Genomic DNA, 16,954 nt, shown 5'->3' on the forward strand with positions numbered 1-16,954 from the left:
TGCACTGCACAAACTATTTGGTTTCATTTTTCAGTCTCTGGTTTTGGCATGAAGCACAGGACGGCCTGCTTCTGCCCTGGGACCGGTGAAACCAAAAGGCTTCACGAGCAAAGTGGAACGCATCTTTGAACTTTATCAGATATATGAAGGTAGAACCAATTAAAAATCTTGCTTTTCAGACCTCCCCAGCAGAATTCAAGGATGAAAGAGGGGACCAGGGTGAAAAAAAAGACAAAACCAAAAAACCTTTGAGAGCAGAGAAAAGAAACTGGAACAGCAGCAACACCACCTCCCCTGGTGGCAAATGTTCATGTTCATATTCAAACACCAGTTTGAAAAATCCAAGAGCAAAATGAAAGGTTGCTCCAAGGCCATTAGCTGAAGGCCAAGTCTGGCTGAGCTCCCCTCTGGAATGCAGGCTCTTTGGCTGGCAGTGCGGGTAAGGAGCTCATCCACAGGAAGGCACTCATGCTGCTGTCCAAGTTAGGACAACTCTAAAGGCTCAGTAAGTCCCACATTTATCCACACCACTGCTCTCTCCAGGAAGGGAAGCAGCTCCAGGGAAGCCTGAGATGACCTGCTTTAGAATTACAGCCCACCTGGCCAGTTTCTGATTGTTGCATTTCTAAAGAATGCCTGGGACCATGCAAGGTTCTCTTCTCCCTTTTGACTGCTGTCTCTTTAGTAAATTCATCTTCCGCTTGGAGTGGTGCCCAGCGTCCTATAGGGCTGTGGTAAGAGTCAGCAGGGAAACCAGGGGATTCCTTTTAGATGCTACAGCTGCCATCACTTGGGACAAGCCAAATAACCCATCACATATGAGCCCATTTTTTATGTTGAACAAGCTATTATATGACCCTGGAAATGAATATGAATGATTTCTTAAAACTACAGATGTCACGCTTGAGTACTGGAGGTGGTCTCTCTGCCAAAACAATTAGGTAAGTGGTCTTAGATAAGCCAAATATGAGAACTGGGTCAGGTGACATCATGACACCTTCTGATTCCAAGATTGAAACAATTTCTAGGAGCTGGTGGGGCTGGAATTCGAAAGATGCACGGTTCTTCTATCCTTGAGAATGATGTCATTTATTTCATATTTTTAGATTTAAAGCCCAGTTCCATTTCATATTTTTAGATTTAAAGCCCAGTTCCACATTTACTCCTTAAGTGCTACCCCCACCCCTCAGAAGAAGCTTATTGCCTTTCCGGGTAGTGTTCTCTGCCAGCAGGGGCCTAGCTAGGGATCTGTAGGAGAAGTGTTTCTTCAGTCCTTCCCACCTGTGAGACAAATCTCCATTGAAGTCCCAACAAATGCAACTGTCCCTTGTAGAGCAACCAAGCCTAAGAAGGTGTTGCTTCTGTGCCCGGCTCTGATGCACCACTAGGAGTTCTTGGACTTCCGCTCCTTTCTGGCCCTGGAGGCCATGAGGCTGAAGAAAAGCCCAGGAGCCAGAGTTCGAAGATAAATAGCCAAGGAAGGCAGTAAGTCGGCCAGGATCACATCTTTCTCCTTCTTGCCCACGGCAGCAAGAACATCCTGGGCCACCTCCACAGGGTTTCGGCCCTGTGCTGTGGTCTTGTCTGTAGCTAAAATAGACAAAAACAAAAGGAACACATGAACTTGGGAGCAGAGGTCCTCTCTGCTGAGGACACGGGCTGATGTGAACTGTCAGGTCAGCTTGCTGCACTCCCACCATGAAGCTCTTCGCAGAGTGTCAGGAAGCAGGTGGTGTGGCGTGCCAGCACCTCTGATGATTTTGTACTCTAAGGAAATGAGGAACCATTCTGTGGTTCCACGTGGGTAAGTGGCGGTAAGGGAGATGTGGAAACAAGGTAGACTGGGGACCCCTGTCAGTGCCTGGGACCAAAGCAAGTCCATCTGCCTGGTGGTCTATGGCACGGACAGAGGACAGCCCAGGTGGGGTCTCAAAGAGTGAGCCCCTCACACCACATCTGAAGAGGAGCTTCCTGACCTCGGACATTTTTGCATCTTGGAATACCCAATGCTTAAGGAATGTACCATCCGATCTGTCTTGGGTGGCTGGGCTTCAGGGCTGCCAGACAGGAGGTGGGCGAAGACTGTGTGACCCCCATATGCACTACAAGCTCACTGAATCAGGAGTAGACATGTTTGAGCTCCCAATGTCATGTATTAACTGGAGGAGGAACAGGAAGAAACCCTTTGTTTTAGGTGTTAGAGGAGACAACTGGGAGAGGTTAGGAGGTGTTAGGTTAACAGCAAGGAATGTTCCTTTTCCCTAGTAATCTACCAATGTTGCCAACAATATAGGACCAGTTCACAGGCACAGAAGAGAGGCCACTAGCAGAGAGCACTGAAACCACTTTTAAGTTGTCCAGACTGCCTGAGCTCCCTCACCAGTATCTGCTCTTGTTGTGTTTTTGTTAACACAGGAGAATAGGAAATTTCTGATTGCTGCTTATTTTTAAATGCCACAGAAAGTTTTTAAACAGTATCTTCTAGGTATACGTAGGTAGGAAGCTGTCTGGCTCTATGCCTCTGTATGATTTCTGTTGTGGGGAGAACAAGACTTGCCACATGAGAGAGTAGCTGCCACCCAGGACATGGGCAGTTTTGCTTCAGACCTAGTGGGGACTGAGGGTGCAGGACCAGGAGGCCCCTGGGCAGCAGAGACCCCAAGAGATCATATCCAGCAAGGCAGGACACAGCAGGACAGTACTTGAGGGGTGGGCAGTGCTTTTGCAAGGGTGGGAAGGCAGAGTCAGCTCCCAACGGCTCCAGCACTTGTGGGTCAACTGAACTGAGAAGCAGAAGCCAAGTGGTCTCTGGTTGGTCTGAGCCTCCTTGCTGAGGCGGGGCCGTTCAGCCCACGAGTGCTGACTGCAGGTCAGCTGGCACTGTCCCTGACTAAAGTAAGATGGAGATTCTGAGACTACCATACCCAGCCTCACCCCAAATACTGGCCCTGAAATTGGTCGTTTATCAAGCAAAATGGATGGGGACCATTCAGGTCAAGCACCTCACACTTGCCATGAGGTTAATTAATTCACTTACCCTGACCCTATAAAACTCCTTGGGCCTTGGGGTCTGGGAATGGGTGAGCTGGAAGTCTGGTGAAGTTTCAGCTTGGGGACTTCTTCCTCCACCTCAAAGTCCTGCCTACAGGGTCCTATTCTGAAAGCTGCAGTGGTGACACTTGGGCTAAGGCTGGTTCATGTGGGGTGAATGAAGATTATTCAACAGTCTGTATCTACAACCAACACCCATATTGTTTTTTAGTTTTAAAAATTATATTCCAGATGAAAGAACCAAAGAATCACTTAGAGCAGAATATCTCCCTGTGGCCCACCAACAGCTTTTCATAGAGGAAAAGAGAAACCAGGCCTCACCTCCATATCTGGACCCATCAGCAGTGGTGGCATTTAGAGAGAGGTTGGTGTGGATGTAGCCAGGGCTGATGACAGTCACCTCGATTTCATACTGTTCCATCTCGGCACGTAGACAGTCAAAGAATGCCTGGGTTGCGTGCTTGGAGGCTGCATCTGCACATGTGGATAGACAGGCAGGTGAGTGCACTAGAGTGGGCATGCCCGAAGCCCACCTTTCGCTCCTAATCACTCATTCTTTTTTTAAAACCTGATCTTGTAATTTAAGATTACAGTATTATAACAATGTTCATTTCCTGATTTTGAGAAGTGAACTGTGTGTCCTTGTTCTTAGGAGACACTGAGTTAAGAGTAAAGGAGCATCGTGTCTCTAGCTTCCTTTCAAATGGTTCAGCAAAGAAATTAGAAATTATATATACATACATGCAAATAAGGTAAAATGTTAACAATTGGGGAATCCACATGAAGATACATGGGAGTTGTTTGTGCTGTTCCTACAACTTTTCTTTAAGTCTGAAATTATTCCAAGTTAAATGTTGAAAATAAAACAAAAATTTAATGCCTATTGGCTAAAACATTCAAAGAGTATAGAAGGACATAAAGTAAAAAAGTGAAAGTCTTTCTGCCTTCCAATTCCATTCCTAGAGGTACCTAATGCCAACAGTTTCCTAGGATTTATTTTTTATATATCCTATTTACATACATGTGACTTTACACATAAGTAATAGTTTTTTTTTACAGAAATGAGCTCATGCTGTTCCTATTGTTCCTGCAAGCAGCTTTCTTCACATGGTGGCACAGACGGACAGCCTCTGTGCCACCGTGCAGACCTGCCACATGGCTCTGGCTGCCCAGTCCTCCCCCGTGGGTCAGCAGGTGACAGAACTGGCCCCATCAATGGACCTTCATAGGTTGTGTCCAGTTTCTGCCACTGACAAACATGCTACCAGTGAGCATCTTGCATATGAGTGTGTGTGGATAAAATCCACGCCTGGCTTTTTGCATACTTCACTTGACAAACTTCCAGGCAGTGGCTTTTTATCCGGAAGATCAATAGCGCCTGCTCCACTTGCAGAAACAGCGCCATCTCTGCTCTTCAGCAATGGCTCCACAACCCAGTGAAAGGTGCTCTGAAGGGGAACACGGTGACCATATAATGACATTCTTGGGAAACACACCAGCATCTCCACAGAAAATCAGCTTCTTCCAGTTCATAGTTCTAAATGTTTTAGCCTTAGGAAAGAAGGGGCATCCATCAGCCAAGGAAACAAGAAGGGAAAAAGCAAGGAAGTGTTGTGGCAAGTCACATGAGGCAGTTTGGAGAGTCTGAGCTTGCTGTAGTGCATTTCTGGGCCAGCTCCTTGGGTTTGGGGCAGAGTTGCTGGGGGTTGTAGATGGGTAGAGAGAACTGCTATCGGCTGTGATTCGAGGGGTGCAGCCCAGGCCTGAAGACTGGGAAGAATGGGTCATCCTGGGGCTTCCTAAAATGGAAAGCTACACCTGGACAGCTGGGTCTCCCCAGAGCTCCCAGGCTGTCGGTTCTCAGCCAGACTGTGCTGACCTAACCCATCACCGCTGTCGACACCACTTGGCCTCTCTCCTGGGTGAGGCACAGTGCTAAGCACACCGCATGGATCACCTGACTTGGTCCTCAAATAGAGGAAGAGGGAGATGATGTTATTCTCCCCACTTTACAGATGAAGAGACTGCTGCTCATCTGGGCTGACTGACTTGCCCAAGAGGCACTGCCGTATTCAGTCTGGTCATCATAAAGAACCCACCAACCACGTGTGCCTTACTACAGTCAGCAGGCTAACTAGAGAACAAAAATCAGTGGAATTAAATCAAAGTAATATTTGGCAATAATTTAGTACAAAGAACTCTGTATATCCTTTGCCCTGCCTTACCTATCATTAACACTTTACATCATTTGCTTTATTGTTTGTTTTATATATATATAAATATAATACTATATATAGTATTTTTTTCGTGAACTATTTGAGCAGCCTTCAATGGCTCTCCTATGCTATCAGAGTTCAAATAGAATATTGGCCAACAGAGAAATAACCATAGAAACAAATACAGATACAGTGCTTTACAGTTTACAAAGGACATCTCTAGCTGTCTCCTTTCATCTTTAAAACAGCCTGTGAAGCCTGTACAATGATTGTAAGTCTCACTGATAAGTAAGGAAACGGAGGGTCTGAAAGTTAAGTCACTTGTCCAAGGACATACAACTGGAACCAAAAGGTAGCGCTGTGATTCAGACCTCAGGAGAAAGAATAAGTTTTTGTTACATTTCCAGTTCAGATAGTTGGCTAGATCATATCATCAAACTGGATGTTTTTTACTGTCCTTTCAACGTGCTGACACAGCTCTGCTTTCTCTCTATGGCCAAGGCTGTGGTGGGCAGGGCTGAGTCCCTCCTTGGGAGGTTGGTGAGAGTGGATGAGGCTGTTACATGTCAGCATTTCCCTTCAGAGAGTAGCCAAGAAAGGAGTTACTAGGACAGTTTGTGAAATTACCTTTAAAATCTTTAAAAATAAAAATAACTAGATTCTGTGTGTTTGCACGTGATGTGATGGCAGACAGGTGAGTGAAACGACATGTTAAATTGTGGCGTAGCCACTCTCATACATGCACATGAGAGTGTGAATTGGAAGCCAATTTAGCACTTTTAATTTTTTGTTCCTACCTAATAGTTCTACTTCTTGGAATTTATCTTATTGAAACGCTCCCCTGAGTACCCAGAGATATAAATATTCAAGGTTGTTCTATGTAGCACAACATTGCTAATGGTCAAAGACTGAGGAGAAAAAAAATCCTCCCATGTCCAGGAAAATGGCTTCATCAGTTACGTCACATCCACTCAATGTATTATTATATATCCACTTAAAAGGGTGGGGTAAATTCATATATGCTGATGTAGAAAAATATACTGTCAAGGGGAATAAGCAAGCCACAAAACAGTACGCATAATGTGATGCCATTTTTGTATGTATGTTTGATTTTATCTAGAAAAAAATCTGGAGACATATGCCCCAAGGTGATGAAATGGTTATACTGGTGCAGTTATGCTCATAATTAATAATAACAATAAGAGTGGCTAGTACTTGTGGGGTGCTTAGCGCCTGGGGCAGGTCATGCACTTCACTCACAGCAGCCCTCAGGGCTATGACTGGGACAATTTACATTTGCACATGAGGATGGAGCACAGAGAGGTGGGGACATTTGCCCAAGGTCACACGGGAGTAAGGAGTGGAGCTGGGGTTTGAATTTAGGCATTTGGCTCCAGAAAACACAGAAGGAAACATGAAGTTCCTTCACATTCTCTAAGCATATTTCTACAATGTCTGAATTTGGGATAGTAAACGTGTTAATTTTATAATGGGGAGAAAACAAAGAAAAACATTTGGGGAGAGGAAGACAGAAGCACTCACAGGCCGATCGAAAAGGAATGCTGATTTTGCCCTGGATGCTGCTGATGGCAACGACGTGGCCTCGCCTCCTCTCGATCATGGAGGGCAGGAGCGCTGGGAGAGAAGACAGAGGCATAGGTGGTCACTCTACCTGATGCTGACAGGAGGTGACTGAGGAAGGCCCCTCAGGTGGAGAAGCCGGGTGGAGCTCTCAGGCCTCCTGCGGTCAGCAGATGCCAGCAGGCCAGCAGGAGGCTGACAGCCTCATCACCACGAATGTTCTCCTCACTTGCCTTTTCCTGAGGGGAGCATCTCCCCTGGACTGAAATGTGTGGCTGGACATAAAAGCCCCATTTGTAGGGGCTGGCAGACACCATAAAAAGGAAATGCAGGTAATGCTGTGCAAAAGGAGGCTGTCACTGAGGATGACATCTTGATTTGAAGCTACAAAGCAGACAAAGCAAACACTCAAACTGTAATGACAACAGCCATGCCAGAATAAAGCAGAGGATGGAGACAGGCTATGTTTACCTGAAAAGAAACCAAATGAAGTAAAAAAGAACGCCAATATATCAGTGTTCTTTTTTCTTTTAACCCAAGACTGTTACCTTTTGTCAGAGCAACTGGGCCAAAGTAGTTTGTCTCCATGACTCTCTTGTCCACGTCCACTGTGGTGTCTATGATGGTACCACGGTAGCTGATCCCAGCATTGTTGATGAGTATGTCCACATAGCCAAAGCACTGCAGGATTTCAGCTGCTGCTGCAACTACAGCTCCAGGGTCTGTGAGGTCGAAGGTCACTGTGCAAGGCTTGTGTGTCTGCACCTGGTCAAATACAATAGATGCCAAATGTACCTTCTGAGTGACAGGCCATGCAAGCTATGTGTCTATGTTTCTCAGAGTCCTGGGAGTGGCCCAATGGGCACAAATTGATACAGGCTGCAACAATCCTCTTCCAAAGAGATGCAGCCTAAGGGGTTCCTGCCTATGGTGCTCACACCTGACCTGGGTAAATTTTCTCCTACATTAAAAATGACTACACTCCACAAATTATAAGGCTCCCTCTTACCTTTATCACCTAGACAGTAAGTTCCACAGGGCAGGGATCACATGTTATTGATTATTGTAGCATATTACCTCAGAAGCTATTAATCATAGCTCCCCTTGCTGCTCTGTGCTGTGCACCGTCATTACATTCCAAGCACCCACTGAGAGGTGCTGTACTTCTCAGGCTGAGTCGCTTTTATTCATTTGTTCATGAAACATTTTTTATACATTCTCTAGGTGCCAGGCACTGGGGACATACCAGAAAGCAAGATAGACCTGGTTCCTGTCCTCCTGAAGCACACAATCTAATGGGGAAGACAGATAAATTCTATAATAGTAAAGAATGTCATGAAGAAGCACAGGGTGCTACAGAAACAAGTAACTGAGCAATCTAAGAGGGCTTCTTAATGGAAGCAAGGTTAATAAGAGATCAAAAAGTTGAGTGGGGGTGATGTCAGAGAAGGCACCTCGACAACTGTACTGGCAGAAACTCTCTGTAGTGACTCTTTTGGAACCCTGGAGTCTATTTGTGCAGACTGAACCCTTGACATTGGTGTTACAAGACTGTGCTCTAACCAACTGAGCTAACCAGCCAGCTCCCTGGAGTCTATTTGAATGCTTGCAGTGCTTCAGTGTTAGTAAGCTGTGGTTACTTTTGGTCAACTTCAGCCTTCAGCTTAGTGATAGCTATCTGCCCACCACCCAGCCCTGTGGTAAGCAGCTACAGAAAAAAGTAACCTGTATTTCCAGTGCAGTTTGTGGGAACCAGAGTGGGAAATAAGAATCTTGTCCTCTAAATATTAGGGTTCTGTGTTCTGATGGTGGATTGCTGCTCTGATCAATGAAGTGCAGCATGGGGGCAGGTGGCATTGTTTCAACCACCATCATCTGAAACAGCTTCCAGTAGATGTAAAGTAGCCCCACCTGTTTTGGGGACATTCAAAAATATTAATAAATCTCTAGAAAACATACTGAGGAAGCCCAGATACTGAACTTACTAGACAATGACTTGAAAACAACTGTCTCTAAGATGCTCAAAGAGTAAAGGAAGACAAGGACTGTAGTGGATTGAATTATGTTCCCCCCAAACTCCCTGAAGCTTGAACTGCGTCCTCCAAGTTTTAAGTATTAGAAACTTAGCCCCCACTGTGACTGTTAAAGAGGGTGGGAAATCCTATTATGGTAATTGAAGGTGGAGCCTTAAAGAGGTGGTTGGATTGTAGGACCTTGCAGTAGTGAATGGATTAAAAATGGTGGTCAGGGGCATGGTTCCTAAGGCTTTAAAAGAAGAGAAGTCTTTCTCTCTCTCTCTTGCTCTATCTGCTTCCACCATCTTGCAATGTGAGACCCTTGGGTCACTGTCGCCACCACCAGATGGACTTTGGACTTCCCAGCCTCAGAAATGGTAAGCAATACATTTTATTTTTCTTTATAAATTGCCCAGTTCCAGGCATTTTGTTACAAGCAACAAAAACAGACTAATACAAGGACAAAGACAGTGAACTGATATATAAAAAAAATGAGAATATTGGGCAGAAAAGACAGTCCCCAGCGTCACTCTCTCCCACAAATCAACAAATTTACAACTATTAAAAAGCAACGACAGCCAAGCTGGGGCTGCTAGAGCTCAGGGGAAGAGAAGGAAAGACCTATGGAGTTCACGAAGATGGGAGAAGCCATGATGAGGAAGAAAAGATCGCTCCCACAATTTCAAGCCCCAGTTGCTTCAAGGCTGGAGCTGGTGAGTGCACGGAGCAGGAGCTGGCAAGAGCTACTGCTGTGCCCTTCATATGAAGTTGCTTGGAGGCGGCAGGGGAGAAGATTGCTCTGGTGGCCCCCAGGCCAGCAGACCACTAATAGGGTTCCCATGGACCCACATATGAGTGAGGAACCACACAACTGAAAACAGGAGCCACTCAGAGGCCGGTGAGTCATCACAAAGGACCAGTGCATGGCCCATTCTATGGGAAGTGTTTGGAGCTTGGGTGGTGGGAGAGATGGGCCACTGGGGGAACATTGCAGCACAACATGGACAGCTAATCTGCCATTCAGCACAGGACCACTCAGTGGAGACTGGTCAGGAATATAGAACTTCAGAGGGTGCAGTTTGCTGAAAAGACTCAGGTCCAGACCACAGTTGCCACACAACCCAGGTGGACTGGACCTCACGAGACCCAGAAGTGCTTACAAAGTCAACAATTAAAACCTGAGCTGCACAAAAAGCCTTCCCCAGGGAATCAGCAACAAAGCAACAATTTAGCTCAACCACAGAGCTCAAGTTCTGGTCCCCACAGGAAGTTCCCCCATTTTAGAAGTAAGCAAAGGACAACAAATTAGTTCCAGTTCAGAATTTAAGTGGTGGAAACATCAAATAATCCAACACAGAACTGAAAGAAGAAACAAAACACCCACAGATCAGAGACAAAGTTTGATATTAACCAGTAAAGGTCTACCACCAACAAAAAACACCTATAAAACCTAGAAGGACTGGAAGCACCCTGGACTCCCAAGCTGGGGGGAGGGGAGGGCGGTGGGCCTAATCCATAACCCCCACCAATGACTGCATCCAGCCCAGCAATGACCACCAAGGTGCTACTGGAAGTGTCCCGGGCTCCTGAGCCAGGGAGGGGGAGGGCAGAGGGCCTCAGCCATGCTCCCCCGACATCTGCAACCAGTCCAGCGATGACCACTGAGCCGTGGCCAGAAGAGCCCCAGGGTCCTGAGCCAGGGTGGAGGGGAGCCGAGGGCCTCAGCCACACCCCCCAGCATCCACAACCAGCCCAGCGATGACCACCGAGCTGCCACCAGAAGCACCCCAGGCTCCCGAGCTGGAGTGGTGGGGAGCCAAGGGCCTCAGCTATGCCCCTTAACATCCACACCAAGCCCAGCAATGACCACCAAGCCACTGCCAGAAATGACCCAGGCTCCCAAGCCAGGGAGTGGGGGGCCAAGGGCCTTAGCCACACCCCAAACATCTGCAACCAGCCCAGTGATGACCACTGAGCCATCACCATAAAAACCCTGGGTTCCTGAGGCAGGGCATTGGGGAGCTGAGGACTTCAGCCACACGCCCCTGACATCTACATCCAGCCCAGCAATGACTAAGCTGCCACTGTAAGCCCCCTGGTCTCCCTTGCTGAAATGAGGGTGCTGGCACGGGCCTCAATCATGCCTCCCCCTTCCTCCTCCTCTCACCTTATTTCCCTCCTCCTTTTCCTCTTCCCCTACCCCCCAACTGCTCCACAACATCTTAGAATGTAAAAAAATAATATTAATAAGTAAATTTTTTAAAACATGAGAATATAATTAAAGAGACAAATTATAAAAAGAAATTCTGGAGCTGAAAATTACCATAAGTAAAATGAAAAATACACTATAGGGGTTTAAAAGCAAATTTGAGCAAGCAGATGAGAAAATCAGTGAACTTACAGATAGGACAATGGAAATTATATAGTCTGAGTAACAGAAAGAAAAAAAGAATGAAGAAAAGTAAGCAGAGAGCCTAAGGGATTTGTGGGATATCATCAAGCAGACCACGTGTATTTGTGGGAATCTGAGTAGAAGAGAGAGAGAGAGGAGTAGAAAGAATATTTGAAGAAATAATAGCTGAAAACATCCCAAATTAGATGAAAGACATGAATCTACACATCCAAGAAGGTCTACACCAAGTAGGATTAACTCAAAGAAGCCCCCATTGAGAAACATTATAATCAAACTATCAAAAGACAAAAAGAGAATCTTGAAAACAGCAAGGGAGAAATAATTCCTCACATAAAGGGATCCTCAGGGGCAGAATAGACGGTCCCCAGCACAACTCTCTCCCACAAATCAACCAATTTACAACTATAAAAAAGCAACAACAGCCAAGCTGGGGCCACCAGAGCTCAGGGGAAGAGGAGGAGAGACATACAGAGTTCATGAAGGTGGGAGAAGCCATGATTAAAGAAAGAAAAAACTGCTCAGAGCATTTTGGGCTGCAGCCACTTTAAGGCTGGAACTACTGAGTGCATGGAGCAGAAGCCAGCAAAAGCCGCAGCTGTGCCCTTCGTATGATGTTGCTCAGAAGCAGTAGGGGAGAAGAGGGCCTTGGTGGCCCCCAGGACAGCAAGACCACTAATAGGGTTCCCATGGACCCACAAAGGAATGAGGAGCCACAACAACTGGAAAAAAGCAGCCATTCAGAGGCCAGTGAGTCATCGCAAGGGACGGGCGGGCACATGGCCCATCCCATGGAAAGTGTTTGCAGCACAGGCGGTGGGGGAGATGGGCCCATGGGGGGAACACTGGGACACAGCAAGGACAGATAATCCTCCCCCCAGTCAGCGTAGGACCACTCAGAAGAGATTGGTTAGGAATACAGAATTGCATGGGGTGCAGTTTAATGAAAAGACTCAGGCCCAGATCAGAGTTTCTACACAACCCAGGTACACCAGGTCTCTGGAGAGCCAGAAGCACCTATAAGGTCAACCAGTAAACCTTGAGCTGCACAAAAAGCATTCCCTAGGGAAACAGCAGCAAAGCAGCAATTTAGCTCAACCACACAGCTCAAGTACTGGTTCCCACAGGAAGTTCCCCCATTTTAGAAGTAAGCAAAGGACAAAAAATTAGTTCCGGCCCAGGCACACCACCAGCACCTTGGGGCCTGCGTGGGGTCCTGAGGCATCGAGCTGAAGACCAGAACCCCCCCCCCAACCAGGCACACTGCCAGCGCCTCGGGGCCCACCCAGGGTCCTGAAGCATAGAGCCAGGGACAGGACCCCCCACCGCAACCAGGCACACTGCCAGTGCCCAGGGGCCTGCCTGGTGTCCTGAGGCATCAAGCCAGGGACCAGACCCACCCCACACAACCAGGCACACCACCAGTGCCGAAGAGCATGCCAAAAACATCACCTCCATGTGGGTGGCCCATGGCTGCCACAAAAGTGGCTAGATATCACAACCACCATGCAGATGGTCCACCAGCCACCGGAGTGCACTGACACAAGCAGCATCACCAGCAAAGTCCAAAGAAAATAAGAGGATGTCTCTCTCCACAAAGCCCATTCCAGAGTGACAGAAGGAGCATCTGCTCTACAATAATACTGGGGGATCTGACACACCTCTCAGCATTGGACAGATCATCTAGGCAACAAATCAACAGAGTAATCATAACTCTTTCAGAGGGAGAGAAGAAATCAGAGGTGCGGTGGGGGAGGGAAAGGGGAATAGGTAGAGATTGGACAAGGGGCAGAAAGGATAAGTACAATTTGTAACAATATATATATGAGTAATATTGATTTGATGAACATATGTCAACAGTGAACCCCAAAAATATGTATAATCAATTATGATTCAATGAAATTTGTTTTTAAAAAAAGGGATCCTCAGTTAGATTATCAGCTAATTTCTCATCAGAAACCATAAAGGCCAAAAGGCAGTGGTATAATATATTCAAAGTGCTAAAGGGAAAAACAAAAACAAAAAAACAAAAAAACTGGCAACCAAGAATTCTATATCTGGCACACTGTCCTTAAAAATGAGAGAGAAATTAAGACATTCTAAGATAAACAAAAGCTGAGGAAGTTCATTACCAGTAGCCCTGCCCTCCAAGAAAAGCTCTCAAAGGAGTCTTTCAAGTTTGAAATGAAAGAAAGCTAGACAGTAACTCAAAGCCATAGAAAGAAATATCTCCAGAAAATAATACATGGGAAATTATAACAGCTAATATTACTGTAATTTTGGTTTACAGCTCTACTTTTTACTTTCACATAATTTAAAAGATAAACTAATTAAAAACTATTAATCATCCATGTTACTGGGCAAAGAATGTATAAAGATGTGATCTGTGACATACTGAATAGCAGAAAGAGGGAGGACAGCTGAAAAGAAAGAGGTTTTGTATGCTATTGAAGTTAAGATGGTATAAATTTAATTCAGAGTGTTATAACTTTAGGATGTGAAGTGTAATCCCATGGTAACCACAAAGAAAATATAAATGTAAGGAAACAAGAAAGGAATCTGTTTTACTACAAAAAATCCACTAAATGCAAAAGAAGGTAGTAAAGGAGGAAACAAGGGACCAAAAAAAGCTATGAGGCATATAGAGACAAATACTGAAATAGTAGAAGTCAGTCCCTCCTTTTCAGTAATTACTTTAAATGTAAATAGATTTAATTATCTAATCAAAGACAGAGGTTGGCAGAACAAAATTTTAAAAACGATTCAGACATATGCCAACTATTAGGGGCTCACTTGAGACACAAAGACACAAGTAGGTTGAAAGTGAAAGGATGAAAAAAGATATTCCATGCAAATAGTAAGTAACTAAAAGAGAGATGGGGTGGCTATACTAATATCAGACAAAGTAGACTTTCAATCACAAAGGTTATAGGAGGGTTTAGATCCCCTTATGGGCCAGCCACAAAAAAAAAAAAAAAAAAAAAAAAAAATTTTTAAATAAAATAAAAAGGTTACAAGAGACAAGGGACATTACATATAGTAATAAAAGTTTCATTGCAACAAGAAGATAAAACAATTATAAACATTTATGTACGTAATAAGAGACCCTCCAAATATATGAAGCAAAAATTAACAGAACTTAAGAGAGAAACAGAAAGTTCCACAATAATATTTTAATACTACAATACGCTACTATCAATACTGAATAGAACAGGGGACTTCTGGTCAAGATGGCGGAATAGACGGTCCGCAGCGTCACTCTCTCCCACAAATCAACGAATTTACAACTATAAAAATGTAACATCAGCCAAGCTGGGGCTGCTGGAGCTCAGGTGAAGAGGAGGAGAGACCTATGGAACTCAGGAAGGTGGGAGAAACCATGAAGAGAGAAAGAAAAAACTGCTCTTAGCGTTTTGGGCTGCAGCCACTTTAATGCTGGAGCACATGGAGCAGGAGCCCGCAGAAGCCGCAGCTGTGCCCTTTAGATGGAATTACTTGGAGGTGGAAGGGGAGAAGAGACTTTGGTGGCCCCCAGGACAGCAAGATCACTAAAGAGTTCCCATAGACCCACGCAGGAGCAAGGAGCCAGAACAGCTGAAAAAGGGGAGCCACTCAGAGGCCGGTGAGTGATCACAGGGGACCAGCACACGGCCCGTCCCATGGGAAGTGTTTGGAGCACCGGCAGTGGAGTGGGGGAGATGGGCCCACTGGGAGAACACTGGGACACAGCAAGGACAGCCAATCCGCCCCCCAATCAGCGTAGGACCACTCAGAGGAGACTGGTCGGGAATGCATAATTGCATGGGGTGCAGGTTGATGAAAAAACTCAGGCCCAGATCAGAGATGCTGCACAACCCAGGTGCACCGAGTATATGGAGAGCTGGAAGTACCTATAAGGTCAACCATTAAACCCTGAGCTGCACAAAAAGTCCTCCCTAGGGAAACAGCAGCAAAGCAGGAATTTACCTCAACCACAGAGCTCAAGTACTGGTTCCCACAGGAAGTTCCCCTGTTTTAGAAGCAAGCAAAGGACAAAAATTTAGTTCCGGCCCAGGTACACCATGAATGCCTTGGGGTCCACCAGGAGACATGAGGCATAGAGCCAGGGACAGGACCCCCGCGCACAACCACTCATACTGCCAGCACCTTGGGGCCCCACCTGGGAACCCGAGGATTGGAGCCAAAGACCGGACCCCACTCCCACATACAGGCATACCACCAATGCCTAGGGGCCTGCCCTGGGACCTGGGGCTAGCAGCCAGGGACTGGAACCCCTTCCCACAACCAGGCACACAGCGCCAGTGCCTTAGAGCCCACCAGGGGACCCAAGGCATGGAGAATGGGACTGGACTCCCCTCCCACAACCAGGCACACCATGCCAGTGCCTCGGGCCCCACCCAGGGACCTGGGGAACAGAGAAAGGGACCAAACCCATCTCCCACAACCAGGCTCACCATGCCAACACTTCAGGGCCTGCCAGGGGACTTGGGGCATGGAGAAGGGAACTGGACCCCCCTCCGACAACCAGGCTCACCATGACAGCACCTTGGGGCCTGCCTAGGGACACAGGGTAAGGACCTGGGACTGGGCCCACCCTCCCCAAACCAGGCATGCCAGGTTAGAGCATCAGGGCCCACCCAGGGGCCTGAGGCATGGAGAAGGGGACCGAACCTCCCTCCCACAACCAGGCACACCAGGCCAGTGCCTTGGGACTCACCAGGGGGCCTAGGACAGGGAGAAGGGGACCGGAACCCCCTCCCACAACCAGGTACACCATGCCAGTGTCTTGGGGCCTGTGCTGGGACCTGGGGCATGGATCTGGGGACCGGACCCCCCATCCCACAACCAGGCACCCAAAGCCAGCACCTTGGGGCCTGCCCTGGGACCTAGGGCATGGAGAAGGGTACCAGACCCCTTCCCACAACTAGGCACCCTGTGCCAGCACCTCAGGGCCTGCCCTGGGACCTAGGGCATGGAGAAGGGTACCAGACCCCTTCCCACAACCAGGCACCCCAAGCCAGCACCTCAGGGCCTGACCTGGGACCTGCAGCATGGAGAAGGGGACCGGACCCCCCCCCTCCCACAACCAGGCACACTGTGCCAGCACCTTGGGGCCCACCTAGAGACCCAGGGTAAGGAGCTGAGGACCAGACCCCACCCACCACAATGAGGCACTCTGGGACAGCACGCCAGGGCCCTGCCCAGCGGCCTGAGGCATGGAGAAGGGGACTGGACCCCCCTCCCACGACCAGGCACACTGTGCCAGTGCCTTGGGAACAACTCAGTGACCCAGGACATGGAACTGCGAATCAGACACTCTCCACAACCAGGCACACTGCCAGCACCACAGAGCAGGCCAAAAACATCTCCTCCATGTGGGTGGCCCACCATAGCTACCATGATAACCATAGCTGCCTGAAAGGTGGCTAGATGCCACAACCACCATGCAGATGGTCCACCAGCCACTGGAGTGAGCTGACAGAAGGAGAGTCACCAGCAGAGATAAGGAAAGGAGGAGGATGTCTGTCTCCACAGAGCCCATTTCATAGTAACAGAAAAGACATCTGCTCTATGATAGTACTGGGGAACCTGATCATGCCTCTCAGCATTGGAAAGATCATTTGGGCAGCAAATCAACAGAGTAACCATTATTCTTTCTGAGGGAGAGAAGAAAGCTAGGG

The 16,954-nt window shown here is 47.3% G+C and overlaps 1 protein-coding gene across 7 annotated transcripts in view; it reads right to left on the reverse strand.

Moving 5' to 3' along the window:
• Positions 1-1,062: 1,062 nt before the first annotated feature.
• The window catches only part of DHRS7B (dehydrogenase/reductase 7B), a 66,130-nt gene continuing 50,238 nt past the window's right edge, over positions 1,063-16,954 (reverse strand). For all 7 annotated transcript variants that reach the window (XM_063111010.1, XM_063111006.1, XM_063111011.1 and 4 more), the window contains 4 exons: positions 7,397-7,613; positions 6,810-6,902; positions 3,373-3,525; positions 1,063-1,590 (listed from right to left, as the gene is read on the reverse strand). In XM_063111010.1, the coding sequence (XP_062967080.1) occupies positions 1,385-1,590; positions 3,373-3,525; positions 6,810-6,902; positions 7,397-7,613 (669 nt within the window). In that variant the 3' untranslated portion in view covers positions 1,063-1,384. The remainder of the gene's footprint in view (positions 1,591-3,372; positions 3,526-6,809; positions 6,903-7,396; positions 7,614-16,954) is intronic.

Source organism: Cynocephalus volans, chromosome 10, assembly GCF_027409185.1.
Source record: "Cynocephalus volans isolate mCynVol1 chromosome 10, mCynVol1.pri, whole genome shotgun sequence".
NCBI classification, from domain to species: domain Eukaryota; kingdom Metazoa; phylum Chordata; class Mammalia; order Dermoptera; family Cynocephalidae; genus Cynocephalus; species Cynocephalus volans.